The sequence below is a fragment of the Charadrius vociferus genome, unplaced genomic scaffold (genome assembly GCF_000708025.1).
Source record: "Charadrius vociferus isolate BGI_N301 unplaced genomic scaffold, ASM70802v2 scaffold16, whole genome shotgun sequence".
Lineage (NCBI taxonomy): Eukaryota > Metazoa > Chordata > Aves > Charadriiformes > Charadriidae > Charadrius > Charadrius vociferus.
Window position 1 is genome coordinate 2,035,750 of NW_009649167.1, and position 17,179 is coordinate 2,052,928.

Sequence of the window (17,179 nt, forward strand, 5' to 3'; positions counted from 1 at the left end):
CTCATTTTGAATACTAACTAGTTAGTTAATTATCAAGATTTTCTTTCAAGAATATACAGTTTTGGAATTTCTAATATATAGGTACAGAAAAAAAAGGTTTGATTTGACAGTGAGGGTAACACACCAAACTTTTGAATCTTCCAGGTGGCTGCTCACTCCTCTGAATATTAAAAAAAACCCAAACATTAAGAACTTACAAATAAGATATTTGTGAGAACTGTCTTTTAATATTTGGGAAGTATTTTTGTTGTTATTTTTATAACTCTACGGTTGTTTCAAAGTAAAATCATGCACAAGATTTCAGGATCACAGTCTATGCCCTTTCATATACTTTTAAATACTTGGAACTTTTTTTAAAGTTTTCCTTTCTGCAAGAATTTTCCTTGCCTATAATTATCCAAAGCTGTATTTCTGAAAAATATGACGAGAATCTATTCATTATTTTGCACAGATTAATAAAAAGACAAAACTTGCTCAATGAATAAGACTTCTTGGCCACATACAACTCAAAAAAATCCTTATATATATAGAAGTCATCTTCTTTGTCTGATTAGTCAAGAGGTATCTTATATCTAATTTTTTTATTATTCTATAGGTTGTAGTCTCTAGGGAAGCAGAAAAAACATTTAAAATAATGGCAAGCAATGGAAAATCAGGTATAAAGTATAGAACATTTCCACCCTAACTGAAGTAACGTCTCTGATTACAAGACAGTGGGAAAACAAGCTCATAAACTATTATACAGACTAGTTAAATAAAATGTGGGGCTGCTATTATGTATACTTACTGTTATGATTGCCATGTCACCTGTTCTGAGTCTGCACCATTAACCTTTCTCTGTTGTGGTAGGAAATATATGCACGTGCAGCACAAAAACTGTCTACTTCAACTGATATAAACCTGAATTTCAGATGTTTTCATCCTCTGTGGAAATACGCAATTAACTAAATAACAATTTAAAACCGAGAATATTAATTTCCTATTTAAGAATAAACAGAAAGACAGAATTAAACTAGAAGAAAGTATAACTATAGTACACACGCTGCAAGTTTAAACACTTAGAAGCTAAAAAAACATAAAAGTGCAAATGATTCCTAGTTCACTTTCAAGTCCATGTATTGCACTAATGAAATTAATCTTTCAAATCTTACTTTCCTCAAACATAGACTGAATTTTGTGCAAGATTATCAATATGTATCTTTCACTGATTTCTGAATTTCTGGAAACAACTCAGCCATGTACATATGCAAGTGGGAAAGGATGAAACTTTATCTTTTTACATTCTGACTTTTGAGTGTAGAAAATTTTGTTTGTAGAGTTACAAGAGTACTGTTCCCATAAGTATAGTACATGTATCACAGCAGTGTTCTTGGTTTTATTTATATCAATGTAAAGCCTTCCATCAAAGACCAGAATTTATTTTTTTTAAAGGTGAATAATGAAATGTCAGTAAGTAAGAAGATTGATCAATCCCCATTTTAAGTTGCCTAATGCACTCCATAATCAGAAGGAATATTTTCTTTGGAAAATTCTACCACCTCTACTATTTTTACAGGTCTTTACTATTCACAGGGAGAAATCCTTCAGTTTGTGGAAGCACCTTGCTTTTGTGCCTCTGAATTCAAAAGCATGACTTCCTCTCACCTGTATTTCCCAGGAAAAACACTGGCAGCCTGCCCAGACCCCCGAGCATTTTGACGAACCAAACCTACAACTCCCTCATAGCACTCGGATGGGAATGTCGAAGGGCTGATTGACTAGTTACATCAAGGGGAATCAGGATCCCAGTACATGCCACTGGCATCCCGTGTACCTGATGGCACGAGAGAGCAGGCACTCCTCTAACTCTAACCACAAGGAGAGAGTGGAAGAGAAAAAATGAAGTACAAAGCTGAGCTGGCATTTCCAGGACACAGCATCTTATTTCAGTTCTAAAGCAGTAGCTTCCTCAAACTGCACGTAAAGAGAGAAACTCAGCCCAGCCAGAAACCCAGCCATCACCTTCAACTCCAGATCACGGCTCTAGAAGCCAACACTCTTCTTTCAGCGCAGGAAAGCCTCACCTCTCAACAACAGGGACAAGGAGGGGGGCACTGAAATCAGTCTCCTCTCCTGAAGGTCTATCACATCATACCAACACTTCAACACTTTCCTAGGGAATAAACCTTCTTCTGCATCTGGCCCATCAGCCCTGTAGCTGAAGCCACTGAAGACAAAGCAAAATGCTTTGGGTGCAAATTTGGTTTACGACAATATGGTACACAAAATAACCTGCCCTCTAAAGAAAATTTAAATGTTAACATTCAACAAAATGGTACTACAACAAAACAGAACAGCATTTATACTGCTAACAAGAAAATTAAGATTATTAGGCACTGTTTAATGGCTGTTCATACATCTAATTTAGTCATTGGAAGACCTTTAATGACATAATATGTTTTTACACTGAACTTCTAGCTCATTCACTTCACAAGTTAAACATGAAAGGAGTTGAAATAAACTCTCAGAGCAAGTGTAAAGTTTCCATCCCTGAACTTTGAGCAGTTGATTTTGCAACCTAAATAATATTATTGCAATGCATTTTTACATGATTGCAATCTATTTTTACATGAATGTATTCCATATTTCATCAGGTAAAAAAAAAAAATCTGTCTAAAATAACCCAGACAAGCATGAAGGGTCCCCTACTGTGGTCAAGGGGACTGGATATGAATATCTGAGAAGAATTCAACTCTTTAACAGTGTCTCATCTCTCCTGTAGTTTTCTTCAATATTTATTTTCTGTACAGTTAGCAATGTGATTATGTTACCACTACAGAGCCCTTTGCATCCATAATACTGCCACTCAGTGATCCTGTTACGCTTTCACATAGGGAACCTGGATAAGAAGAAGCCCATTCACTCTCCTCTTCACATTTGAAAGTCAGAAACCATGTGGACAAACACTCTTTGTGTCTAATGGTGCCGACCACATGGTTCCCGCTCACCCATCCACAAAAGAAGTTAACAGAAAAATATTTCTTCACTGTGGGGAGAGAAGCATCAGTGGTGGGGAAGGAAGTTTAGGAAAGTTACCAATGAAAAGAGACAGCCTTACAGAAAATGAAAAGCCACTGGATACTAATATCATCCATCTAAACAGACACCCTTACATCACCGATGTATAATTCATCTGGAAGACTCTTCCCTCTTCAGTGACTTATTAATAATTCATTAATAACCTTCAAGAGTAAGAGCAAACAGGTGTGGAAGACATTGCATTCAAGAAGATTTTAGTACCCGCTTACACGACTGAAACTTGCATCTTTACTCCCTGTGTACCAGATGATGAAAACCATGACACTACCCTGAGGCTACAAGCTGCCGCTCGCTGCCTATCTCTATACTGCAAGATCACAGTCGGCTGCCATATCTATAAACAAGTCACCGCAGAAACCCACGGCTGTATCCCAGCCTGGGGTAAGACTTGGGCACGCACAATTCCTCAGCTCCCTGCTATCCACCAGACACGAAGAAGGGTACACAGGCTAGAAGGGAGTCGTGCCGTGCTACAGCTATTCCTGATCTGGGTATCTGGGGAATCGGGTCTGCACCAGTCCCTAAAGTCAAGCACTGCCAATTTTGTACATAAGCCCCTTAGTTTGAGAGACACAAATTATTTCTTTATTTAAAAACTGAAAAGGCAGAAAAAGCATGTGTTCAAACCGTGTTTATAAACAAGTCTGAGATATAGAGTACTGCCTTAGGGAAGCTTTCATTGAGAACTGATCACAGTTTAGAAAATAGCAGAAGAGAAGATACATAGACATCTGTCCCATTGCTTTCGAACAGATACAATTAATTAAATGAGCATGTGGAGCCTTTTTGGGTTGAACGAGTAGTATTTTGTCAGAGGGTTACAGCAGGAACATAGGTACTACCTTAACTGTGGATGCTTAGGTACATCGTAGAGTCTATACATGGTAACTAGTGGGAACCTACAGCTACTAACAACTCTGGTCCAACAAAGTGACTGACAAGTCTCGGGCTGCCTCGGTACTGACAGTATCTTCACTGTACAAGGCTATGATATCACAGCTAATCCACAGCCAAATTCCACAGTGCATTCTTTCACCTTGCTTCAAAATCAAAGCTGTTTTATAGGTTTGGCAAGGGACATAATGCCCATGGCAAATTAAGAACAACAACAAAAAAAAAAGTCTTTTGACAATGTGAACATTTCCCTCCGGTTATGAAATGTTTGGAAAAAGAAACTAAAACAAAACAAAAAAAGTTTTGTAAAAAAGGAGAATGATACCTCTGTTTTTCCTCTCAAGGATAAACCAATTCCCAGCATACTTAGCATTTTGACAGACACAGAATAGTTGTATTCCATTTCAGAGTGTTGCACAAACACAACCAGGACTGTAGCCAGGCTCTTCCACCCTATGACTACACACAAGGAATCAGTGGGGAGACGGCTATCGGACAATGGCTATGCTGGATTCTCCCCAGCCATGCTCAGAAATCAGTTTCCTTATTTCCTTACCCTCTGTTTCCGTAGGCTTCCTGGGCTGGTGGGAGATGGGCTTGGAGACTTCCCAGAGCGGGGAGTAGAAAGCTGGCTACCAGGGGTTCCATTCACTAAAAGGACAATGAGTTGAAAAAATAAATACAGGGCATTATTAAAAGAAATAGTTAAATCAACATATTTATTTTCATTCTTTGTCGAACAGATTAATTTGCTTTTGCTTAATGTTTTAAACGTTAAATAAGGTAATTCACAAAAGAACTCTTTCCTCAGAGTTTTGGCTCCTGAAGCCAATTTTTATACAGAGTGCAAGCAAATAATCAACAAACCTGAAAAGACTGTTTAGTCAATGGCAGAGAACATTAGATCACGTTTTCTTAAACTGTATTGTTCCTGTGCTTGAATGTGATGGGGAGCAAGGTGCTTTGTTAACCTTAACAGACACTTGCTATATGTAAACCTTTTCATTCCATTTAGTTATGGCTTGAAGTGCTACCCACCAAAAATAAAAAGCAGTATTGCTTGCAAGAATAAATCAGCCGCTTGCTGTTCCTCACTCATTCCTCTGAAGAGATTTTTGCAATACTATCTGACCCAAACATCACCTCAGACTTAACCCAGAAGGGCTTTCTAGAGGCAAATAAATTGGATGTAACACCTCAAGCCTGACTTACAGCAAACCATCACTTTCTCAAATAAGTAAGTTCCTTCAGATATGTCAGTGCCTGTCATTTTAGAAGCATTTTTTGCATGCATGTGACATTATCCATTAAATTAACAAAACAATACCAGCAGAGGACAGAATTCTACTACAAAGTAATCACACAAGAGGCTATCAATAATGTTCACACTGAAGCACTGATAGAAACGCTACAAAGAGTGCATCACATACATATGTAAATATTCTTAATCAAGCAACTGTTATATCACAGTCAATTTTTGTCAGCACCAGGAAAAAAAGAATCGGCAGTCAGATTCCCAGATTCTGAATCTTAGGAGAATATTTACAGACTAGGATATCAAGGCATTTGACTTACCTTCTATGAGTTCTAACATGGACAAAATCTTACTGTTTAACCTGATAAGAGCAAGCAGCAAAATTCCTGCTCTGTACTAAGCCAAGCTGTAGCCAAACTGAGAAGCAATGGGATTAGTTAAGGATAGCTGGGGCTGCTCACAGAGTGAGCTGAACGCGATGCAGGATTCATAAGCAGAAGCCTTTTCTGCGTAAGGCTGACGTCTTCAGAGCAGCAGTGGGAGGTGCAGGTGCTGTCTTAGGGCTACATCAAAGGTGTCAATTAAGCATAATGCTGCTGCTTCACAACGCTGAGCCACCGCAACCCCCACTCGCTTTCCATGGAGCCCCGAAAGCCTAAGCAATTTTATATGCTGTGCACTGAATCATAATGAGGTGCCTTTGGGGGCAATATACCAAATGACTCATCCGAAAATCAAAATGACAATAACTCTTGTAAAACCTTGGCTGACTGGCAATCTAGCAAATGCTAATTCCTTTGGATAATACAGTAGGCATTTTTAATAGATTTTTCTTACTTTTTACATAATGCATTGTTCTCACTGGCTAATACTGGGCCCTCACATTATGAGGAAGAAACATGTATACCTACCACGCCACACCAGTAAATAAACCACACTGCACTGCACGATAATTAATGATCACGTAATAGTGCTTAGGTGCTATGAGTGATCAAATCTCAACATCACTCTGTGCAAGGTATTGTTTAAGGTAAAGGTGCAATATATTTATATAACCATAGGAACAACAAGATACGCTAATTGGATTTAAATAGACTGCTTTTATAGAAACCCGTTGGACTCATCTAGGCTTCAAATTCTCTTTGTACAGAGGACAATGGTTTGCACATATCAGCACTGATTCAAATGTTGTACTAAGTGTGTGGGGGAGAGCACATGCACAGGGACACATTCACTGAAGTTCATACAGTATTCAGCAAAACACCCCACAGGTCTGGCCAATAATGACTAAACTCAAATTTATTATCAACACTTCTGAAATCATTCAGGAAAAGGGCAACATGAGGATATTAAAAATGAGCTTTTGGAATCTCAAAATTTCTAAAGTTTTAAAGGGCTTCTTACAAACAAATATGGTATTATTTAGAAACTAGTACTAAACTACCACTATTCACATGGATCTAGTCCTCAAGACTGCTCAGTAACAAGACTAGTGCTCTGCCTTCTCTTTAAACCGAGATGATATTCTTAGGTCTTATAATTATGAGAAAATTTAAGACAACAGATACACTTTAATAAACCTTGTAGCACTAGGCACCGGTTCCTGTTCCTCATAGATTGACTCCTTCCCTATAATTTTCAGCAACAGTTTTCCTTAGAATTACTATTGCAATTATTCTGTCCTGAAGACAAAGACTTCAGGCCATCAAGTGGAACCAGACAAATAGATGCAATAGTGTATTTGACTCTTGATGTATTTCCCACATGTAGCAGGTCAATGAGTATCTATTTGAGATGAAAAAACAAAGTACTATAAAACCTAAAAATTACTCACTTGCCACCGCCAGAGTATCCAGAGTGTTTAAGCTAAGTTCCAATGCTTTCCCCGACAGCACTTTTTAAAATGGAAAATTATGACAGTTGTGCTTGTGTTGGCCATCCGTAATATGTGAAATCAAGAGCACAATTAATGGATCAAGGCCCTCAGGAGATTTAAGTGGAGTTTGCTCACCTCCTTAAACATATCCAAAATACAAAGGTGCTAAGTACCTAAAGAGCACACCAGGATTTTTGTAAGCGTACAAGGACTCTCTAGGGAGAGCTGTTTAGGAAACTCTAGAGATGACAATTAGCACTGGGATGAGATTCCTTTTACCAGTCTTTATGTACCTATTGTGTAGGCTTCTACGTCTGAAGTAGTTTTCTAGACCTAATTTTAACCAAGTTGCTGTCATAGCATGAGTTGTATCATCCCCAAGCAACCATCTAAAACAGACCTGATGAACAACGTAGTAGGAGCATCTGCTGCAGTGTAGACTTCTAAAGCTAGGCAAGATGAATCCAAACCCATGAACCTAGAGGTTCAGGCTGGAGATGAAGCAAAATCATCAAAACTCTCCCAGCCTACCTTGGTGGATTTTATTCCAAGTGAAGAACTCCATTAAATAAACTCTGATAACTGAAGGCCGTACAGAGTCTACCTTAGAGTCAGCCTGAACAGGGACTTGTGTGACCCGCGTTCTGTTCCTAGCTCTCTATACGCATCTGCACAACATCAGACTAGTCATGTCACCTCTACTGCGTGTCTACTTAGGCTTTAAGTTCTGGCAGAATGAACTCTGTGCACATCATGTTGTCTGTCTTCTGTATGCTCTTCATACCTGGACATATACATTACTATTACTACTGATATTATTAATGTAATGCTTAAGACAGAAATCACAACAGGGAAGAAATGGTAATTCCTAATAATTCCCCAGTCCACTCAAGGGGTCGTCCTTTGTTATCTTCTTGTTTATGGCTTGCTGGCCATTCCACCTGACTCTAGTTCCTTGATATGAGGTGCTGCGTAGCAGGAAGAGACTGGACTGATTCTGACCCCCTTCCCAAACTCCATTTACAATCACGACACCATTCTTACATATGCAGCTCATGACCAGATAACACGGCAACAAATATGTGAGTAAAATCTATAATATTTAATAATAATGCATTCCTGATAAGTACAGGAATATAGTCTAAATTTCCCTAAACCCCATTTCTAGGAGGAATGCATTCTGGTTGGAAACTGCATTCCTATCTGTACTGCATTTCTCACTGACTGATACAGCACATGTTCCTACAGGGAACCTTGATGTAGATAAAGACATATGAAATTGGTAAATCACTGTTGTGATTGATCATGTTCTTGAGTGAGGCAAGAGGTTTCTTGTCACTTTTTATTCATAAAATGGCAGGGGTCAGAGACTTCAGCTTAACACACAGTGCCCTCCCATTGTCTCATGAAAAAGATTTATCCGTTCAAAATTTCACAGGTGAAATATGTATTAAAAAGCTAAAACAGTATCAAAATTATTGTGGCTGCTCTGAGCAAACGTATGCAACTACTTAGCTGCGAACTCCTTTCCTTACTGTCCTCTTTTGCTAAGGATGCATAGAAGGGCAAGAACCTGGCTTTGTATTTGTTTTTCCAGCACCTGGCACACACACGAAGGTAGAAAACCCCACAAAATAGAACACTAAAGCTAGAGACCATCATCTACTGAGATAAATGAAAAATAGGTTTTCATATGAAGATGTTCATAAACTAGTGAAAATGTTGCAAATAGAAAGTACCTTGATAGCATTTTGAAAGGGCATCTTTTTACTAGCAATACAATGAAAAAGTGAGAAAAGCTGAATTAAAGTATCAAGTGCCAGTCTGAGAAGCTGCCAATGCCACTGCACTGCATTGAAATCATACTCTCCTATAGAACTGCCTGTTGATGTCTTAGCATCTTGTACTTTACAAAAAATGTTGAGGTGTCTCTGTGTCTTTACAAAAGTGGTTTGCCAAACACAGAAGTGTGTCTGAAGAAGAAAGAGAAGACTAAGGGAAAAGAATGGAGCAGGCTTTTTTGCAGCAATAACTTATTCATGACTAGGACAGCAAAAACTAAAAAGTTACTTACAGAAGACACAGCAACATGTATAGGTCATATTCACCGTTAACTAGAAATGGTGATGTGAGATCACTACTGGACCTTGTCTCAATTACTCTTGTAGCTTGTCACTGTCCTTTCCAAAACATTTTTGTCTCAAAAAGATTAGGAAGTTACAAAGTAGCTAGAGAACAAACCATACCTTGCCTTTTCTTTCTTTCTGCTTTTGTATTCTACTTGTATACATCTTGTCATCTTTGTCTTCACTGCAAAGGAGAGAGCTTGTCCAGAGCTCCACGTTAAGCAAGCACCCTCATTATCACTCCTCAGTAAAGACAAGGTTTTGTAGATTCTACCTTAGAATCATAGAATCATTTAGGTTGGAAAAGACCTTTAGCATCATCAAGTCCAACCGTAAACCTAGTACTGTCAAGTCCACCACTAAACCATGTCCCTAAACACCACATATATACAGCTTTGAAATGCCTCCAGGGATGGTGACTCAACCACTTCCCTGGGCAGCCTGTTCCAATGCTTGACAACCCTTTCAGTGAAGAAATTTTTCCCAATATCCAAACTAATCCTTTCCTGGCACAACTTGAGGCCATTTCCTCTTGTCCTACTGCTTGCTACTTGGGAGAAAAGACCAACCCCCACCTTGCTGCAACCTCCTTTCAGGCAGCTGTAGAGAGTGATAAGGTCTCCCTGAGTTTTCTTTTCTCCAGGCTAAACAACAAGCTGCTCCTCATAAGACTTGTGCTCTCGACGCTTCACCAGCTTCGTCGCTCTTCTTTGGACACACGCCAGCAACTCCATGTCTTCCTTGTAGTGAGGGGCCCAAAACTGAACACAGTAATCGAGATGCGTCCTCACCACTGCTGTGTACAGGGGGACAATCACTTCCCTAGTCCTGCTGGAAAAGATGCTATTGGCCTTCTTGGCCACCTGGGCACACTGCTGTCTCATATCAGCCGGCTATCAACCAGCACCCCCAGGTCCTTTTCCAACCGGCTGAAAGCACGCAACTGGTTGAGAAAAATCCCAAATAACCAGTTCTGCATTCATTTTAACTGGTTGTGTCCTTTTTACATTCAATCTTTGCTAGAGTTTATGTCAAGATGTTATGCAGATACAGATAAGTCAGCTATGCCTCCACTATCAAGCAGAGAAGTGCTGCAGACACGTAGATATTGCAGAAATGTCCAAGATCTCAAAACACAGGAGCCTTCCTTGAAAATACAGTTCCCTAGAATCCACAAGTATTTTTTTTTTGTAGCCTCAGAAGGTAAGTGCCTCTTGGTTTTTTTCTCTGCACTTCATCAGAGTACAGCTGATATCTATGATCTTGGCTGCTAATTTCATGTCATCTAGAGAGCATCTACATGGACGTAAGATTTAATGAAAATCTCTCTTTTGAACTGTTTTGCCTAATTGGAAAGACTAGGATTCTCAAATCAGCCTATGCAAATGGAGTGCCAGCTCTGAGGATGATTTTTCATTCAGCATTTAAGTTTTTAATCCTTTAAGAGGGTTAAACTATTCAGTCTAACCAAATCTACTTCTCTTACTAACTCTTGATTTTTATATTATAAAATTGCATTTCTTAATGATTAGTATCAAATATAAACACCATAAATAAGGAATTAAAAGGCAGTCAGGATCAAAGTAAAAATCATCTGGATTGGGAAATCCCTGGGTCTGTAGGATGACTCCATCACTCCCATGGGTTTGTACTCTTTGCTTCAGGAAAATTTCTCTTCAGCTTATTTATTACAAAATCTGTCAGCTGAGTACCTATAACAGTGTGAATAAAAACATGTGACTTCGCCAAAGACAATATGGTACGTCATGTTCCTTCCTTTGGGATCCAAAAAACCTGCTTGAGTCAGGTGGCTGAAGAAGGGCTGTTTCTAGACAGCAGCCTAGGGATGAACTATCAAACTAAATGAAAACATACTTTCTCATGGAGGAACGCATCTACTTCTTTTTTTTTCTAACTAGCTGAGTAAAGTACAAGAATCTGCTCTAGAGAAGCCTTCAGTAAGATCCAATTTCCAACTCCTAAAACACTTTTACTTTAGGGAACATCTATACTTTGGATCAGGCTTTAGTTTGACATGTAGCGTCTCCATTTCTTTGCCCAGGTGTGATTTTTTTACAAACCACACAGCCCTTGGTAATATGACTTACTCTATATCTATTCTTCACATAAGTTCCCTTTCTGATTCGGAATAGATACGTATCACCCCAGTTACTCTTGAAATAGACAGTTATCACACTGAATAACTGAAACTCCTAAATAACTCTTCTTAACACCAAACCTGAATTGCTGTTACAAATAAGATTCCAAGCATCTGAAATATTTTGGGTGGTAGTTTGAGGGAAACAAGAGAAAGGTCAGAGGGGAGGAGAAGTGAGAGGGAAATAATTTTGAAGGAGGTGCTCAAGCTGGGGGGGGGAAAAAAAAAGTTACTTTTGTTAAGAGCAAGTCCTGAAAATTAGAGTTGGGATTTCAGAGGCTAAAACAGTTCACCCGAATGCAGTATCGTCCCTTAATTTAATGGACCGAAGGTACAATAATTCCAGCTGTCTCATGCTGGTTTTGATTTGATTAAAAATAATGATCATGAAGAAGTAAGCGCTCCTTGCTTTGAATCTCTTACCTCTTCACCTGCGCTGAGGCTGCCACCAATGGTGTTAATTGGTAGCTGGACAGAAGCCGACAGCTACTAAATAGCCGTCAGACATTCATAATTTTCAGTCACCAGCAACGGGCTGATACCCAGCCTCACTGAAATTCAACATCTCTTTTATGATGTCCTTTCCCAAATACTATTTGATGCCAACAAAAAAAACATCAAAGTGCTTTACAGGCTTTAAGAAGACATCGGGAAAATTAAATAGAGGCAGGATTATCTATCACACTTGGAACCAGACTTCAGCCCTCTGCCTGCCTGGGAGGTCACGCTACCTTTCTCTGCTTCTCTTCTTTGCCTTGTTCCCTGCTTCTGTTCTCTATTTAGATTGAAAGCATTTTCAAGCAGACAATACCTCAAACACATTTGCAAAAAAAACCAGTAAGCAATCCTCCTGCAGGGAGCTTTCGGTCTTGTGGTACTGTTTTGAAACACTGTCAGATGTAAATAAAAAACCGAACATAACATATAATAAGGGAGAAGTCAGCCCTTACCTCAGATCTTCCTAGCTTGCGTGTACGCTTTTAAGAAAAAAGTATTATGTGTTTTTATATAAATATAGGATGCATCTGTTCTCAGGAGCCAGGTAGGCTACCAGGAAAATATGAGCACACTAAGCATATGCTCTGTTAAGAAAAAAAGAAAAGGAAAAAGCAAGGATGGAAGAAAGGTGAACACCACCTATAGAAAAGCATACATTCCTCTTAAATATATCAAGAAACAGTGCAAAAGCAGATGCAGCTCACTGTGGATTGTATAACTCAAGAAAGGGTGAGGAGCGTGTGTCTCCCATTCCCTTACAGACTGACACATATTTCCTTGCCCTCAGGTAACCAGAGCACAGATTCGAACCTCCACGGCCCTGAGCACTGATGTAGCCCCTGGTATCACTAAGGGTCTTTCTCTGCAACCCTGCAGCCTGCTTTTCCCCCACAGCTCCATCCTTTCCCCCGTGCTGCTGTGGCAGTGTCCCTATGGCAGAGCCTGTGGGACAGTATTTTTTATCCTGTTATTCCCATGCTGTTACTCCCATGGCCGTGTACCTGCAAACCCCAATGGTGTTATGGCAGGTTCTGTATGGGACTTTGAGGCTCGCCAAGGACACTGCCTTCACAGGCAACGGAGAGAGAAAGGCACCTCCAAAGGGTGAAAATTACCTAAGAACTTTGGGAATGTCACTAAGAGGCCTTTGCCCCCAGTACCAGATGAGATGATGAGGGAAATGGTTCCCTGGAGCAGTGGCTGGCAGCTCGCCGAGGAGAGGGGACACTTAGGATCCTTTGCCTGCTCCTGCACACAGTCAGGGGCTGCCACGACAAGGTGAGACTGAAACAGAACGCTCTACACATTAGGGGCACGAGTCTTCAGGATTTTTTCTATACATTGTTTGTTAACATTACTGAATTTATCTTCAAAGCATCGTTTTTGGTAAAATGGTATTGCTCCAAACTTAGAGATGCAAAAATGAGACACAGACATTAAAGAAAACCAGCAAACCAACCATTTCCCCAAAATAATCCCTTTGATTTCTCTAAGCAACTTCAGAAACTGTTGGGACAAATTTGGGAAAGTTCATCACCCCAGATCACTATTTGCTCAGAACAAGGGTCTCACGGACTTTATTGCATTTATAAACATATAGTTAAATCCAGAGTTTGGTGTAATTCACTTACCACTTGAAAATCTGTGTCAAAAAAGGGAAATAGTTCTTGAGGATGGTATTTAAGTGCTTAAACCAAAGCAGACTGTCTACATGTCCTAGCCTTATTTACATATTCATTTCTCTAACAATTGGGAAGTGACCTGAGGACTATACCTTCATTAACTCTAAAAGTGATGAATCCTGATCAGCTATCCTGTGCTGGGTGAGAAGAAAAATAACGTTGAATACCTACATTAAAGACTGTACCATACTATAGATGCATACAGGAGATAATTAAGGGTAACTCAAGGATATCCCTTCATTTTAGGATTTTATCAGTTTTAACATCCAACTTTGAGATTTTTACATTTTTTTTACATAGTCTTTGTCCATGCAACTTTCCTTTTTTGGCCCATGTAGTTACCCATGTGTATTATCTTGATGGGGCATGAATTGATAACTGAAGCAGGCATCTGATCCTCTTGCGTAGCAAGACCGCGCAGATTTTTCAAAACACAGCAAGAATCAAACAAGAGGAATCAGATTCTTTCTAATTAGCAACGCGCTCTTCTCCATACAGCTCGCTTTGCTTTTTCTCAAGGGCACGCTGCCAATAATGCTTTCTGCCTGCCCTTCATCCCTGCTTTTCTCAACTTTCTTTTATGATACAACTCTTCATAAAATGATACACCTTTCTTTTTGGAATGTGTACATATTGCCTTAGATCTAAGCAAAGAATCTATTGCTTTTTCTAGAGTATTTTTTATGTTTATTCCTAATAAAAGAAAAATCACTAACAGTAGTTTAAAGATGAACTGAAGGCAATTTAAAAGCATAGAATAAAAAAATACATATATATATACACTTAGCAGTAACAACATCATAACAAAAGCATAACTTCTACTTACGCACTAGTCATTCAGGAGACTAATACTGAGATGTTTAATGGAAACAACAACACAGAAAAAATTACCTGCTCTTATATGCACTAGGTGGTAATTTCTCTATTCTCTTACTGTCATGACTACATAATTCCAATAAATAGGCAGTATTTTAGGCCTACGGGATGGCAGAATAGCAAAATTTTTACATATCATCTGCATTTCATGGCAGAACTTTGTTTTTTGTTTAACAATATCTAAGAGTTAGGGTTTCCTTTTCTTTCCGCTGTCGTTTTTTTAATGCAGTGTCTAATATCAAATGGCGTATTTTTAAAATCTATTCATTGATTGGTTTTAGTTTTACGTGATCTAAAAACAATTCTTGAGGGCAAGTGTCCACATAACAATATTGCTTCTTTTTATGACAGTAATATTGATGTAAATATTTATGCGATAGAACAAGGGGTAATGGTTTTAAACTGAAAGAGGGTAGATTCAGATGAGATAAAAGGCAGAAATTTTTTACGATGAGGGTGGTGAAACACTGGCACAGGTTGCCCAGAGAGGTGGTCGATGCCCCATCCCTGGAAACATTCAAGGTCAGGTTGGACGGGGCTCTGAGCAACCTGATCTAGTTGAAGATGTCCCTGCCTATTGCAGGAGGGGTGGACAACATGACCCTTGAGGGTCCCTTCCAACCCAAAATACTCTATGATTCTATATACGTAAGGTTAGAAATAGGCTTCCTGCAACATTGACACAATTTGACTTCACTATTTGCAGAAAGAACACACAGGAGGCACAGACAGCCAAATCAGATCCACTGGCCCCACTAAAAGTAACTTGTATAGAAGCATTTTCAATTGTTTATCCTTCTTAAGCTGTAACAAGTTACAGAATACAATGGAATGGAATGGAATGGAATGGAATGGAATGAGATATTTCAGTTGGAAGGGACCTACAATGATTGTCTAGTCCAACTGCCTTAAAGCATATTGTTAAGGGCATTGTCCAAATGCCTCTTAAACGCTAACAGACATGAAGCATCAAACACCTCTCCAGGAAGCCTGTTCCAGCGTTTGACCACCCTCTTGGTAAAGAAATGCTTCCTAATGTCCAGTCTAAACCTCCCCTGGTGCAGCTTTGAACCATTCCCACACATCCTATCACTGGATACCCAGACGAGATCAGCACCTCCCTCTCCCCTTCCCCTCCTCAGGAAGCTGTAGAGAGCAATGAGGTCGCCCCTCAGCATCCTTTTCTTCAAACAAGACAAACCCAGAGTCCTCAGCTGCTCCTCATAGGAGACGTCCTCCATCCCTTTCACCAGCTTTGTGCCCTCCTCTGGACACATTCAGGGACCTTCACATCCTTCTGAAATTGTGGGGCCCAGAACTGCATGCAGTACTCAAGGGGAGGCTGCACCAGTGCTGAATGCAGCGGGGATAGTCATCTCTTTTGCCCAGCTGGTTTTGCTGTGTTCGATGCACCCCAGGATGCAGTTTGCCCTCTTGGCTGCCGGGGCACACTGCTGACTCCGACTGAGCCTGATGTCAACCAGCACCCCCAGATCCCTTTCTCCAGAGCTGCTCTGCAGCCATTCCTTTCCCAATTTATACTTGTGCCTGGCATTACTCTATCCCAGGTGCAGAATCCTGCATTTGGACTTGTTAAATTTAATTTCATTAACCATACCCCAATGCTCTAATCTATCTAGATCCCTCTGCAAGGCATTTTGTCCCTCCAGAGAGTAAACAGCTCCTCCCAGTTTGGTATCATCAGCAAACTTGCTGATGGTCCCTTCAACGCCTGCATCCAAATCATTGATAAAAATGATCTGGCCCTAGAATTGAGCCCTGAGGAACACCACTGGTTATGGGTCGCCATCCAGATGCTGCCCCATTCATTACAACACTTTGAGCTTTGCCCTTCAGCCAGTTCTTCACCCAGGCTCCTACCAGTTGACAGGCTGTTCTGTCAGCATCCTACACATTCCTGTAGGGCTTTGTCCAATGTCTTTCTCTAAGAAAATCTTAATTACAGTGTCCAAATGATCATGTCAAATAGGAAAGGTCACGGACAATCTTTTGACAAACTCGTATGTGCCTATATCCTGTAAATTTATTGTTGTTATTTAAGATACTTTTAAGATAGGTAAATCTGTCATTAGCACAGCACCATCCAAAATGGTTTGCATGTTTAATATTTCCACTAAATTCTTTCTTTTCTTGTTATAAATTTAATGATATATTCATTATTATTGTGGCATAATGAAAACATTCCTTTTTTCCACAAGCTGTAAAATAATCTCCTGATCTTTTGCAGCGATTGAACACGTAATGGTATTCTGCTCAGACCCTTGTAAAACTGAACTACAGGAAATTAAGATTTACTCACTTACATTTCTCCTGCATGTTAAATAAAAACTGTACTATTTCTCTCAGGACCAAAACAAGGTATCGCACAGTCATTGTGGCAAAAATGCTACTAGTCCCATGGCAGAAACATTTTTTATGCACAGCAGGACAATATATGTTATTCCAACATAGACAGTTCAGTGCCCATTACCTGTACTCCCAAATTAATAATATTCATTAGAAAAAAAACCCACCCCACAATGGAATCTATAACACCTACCAAACAGGGCCTCCCTTGCTAAAGTTTAATTTAACTCTGTTCCACCAAGCTACAAAGAAAGCTACTTAATATATGTTCGAGAAGGAGCTAGTCTGGGCTTGTTCCTCACAATTGATACTTCTTCCCATTACCTCTTTTCAGGTTTCTCTATTTCAGCTGTTCTTAGGGTGTGTAGG

General features: G+C 39.6%; 1 protein-coding gene across 6 annotated transcripts in view; it reads right to left on the minus strand.

The window, feature by feature from the left end:
* The window catches only part of DCLK1 (doublecortin-like kinase 1), a 250,830-nt gene that overhangs the window by 59,639 nt on the left and 174,012 nt on the right, over positions 1-17,179 (minus strand). For 3 of the 6 annotated variants that reach the window (XM_009888394.1, XM_009888395.1, XM_009888399.1), the window contains exon 5: positions 4,529-4,623. In XM_009888394.1, the coding sequence (XP_009886696.1) occupies positions 4,529-4,623 (95 nt within the window). Of the gene's footprint in view, positions 1-3,917; positions 3,921-4,528; positions 4,624-5,191; positions 5,201-5,547; positions 5,689-17,179 lie in introns of those variants that run through there. The other 3 variants (XM_009888397.1, XM_009888396.1, XM_009888398.1) reach the window with 3 other exon arrangements.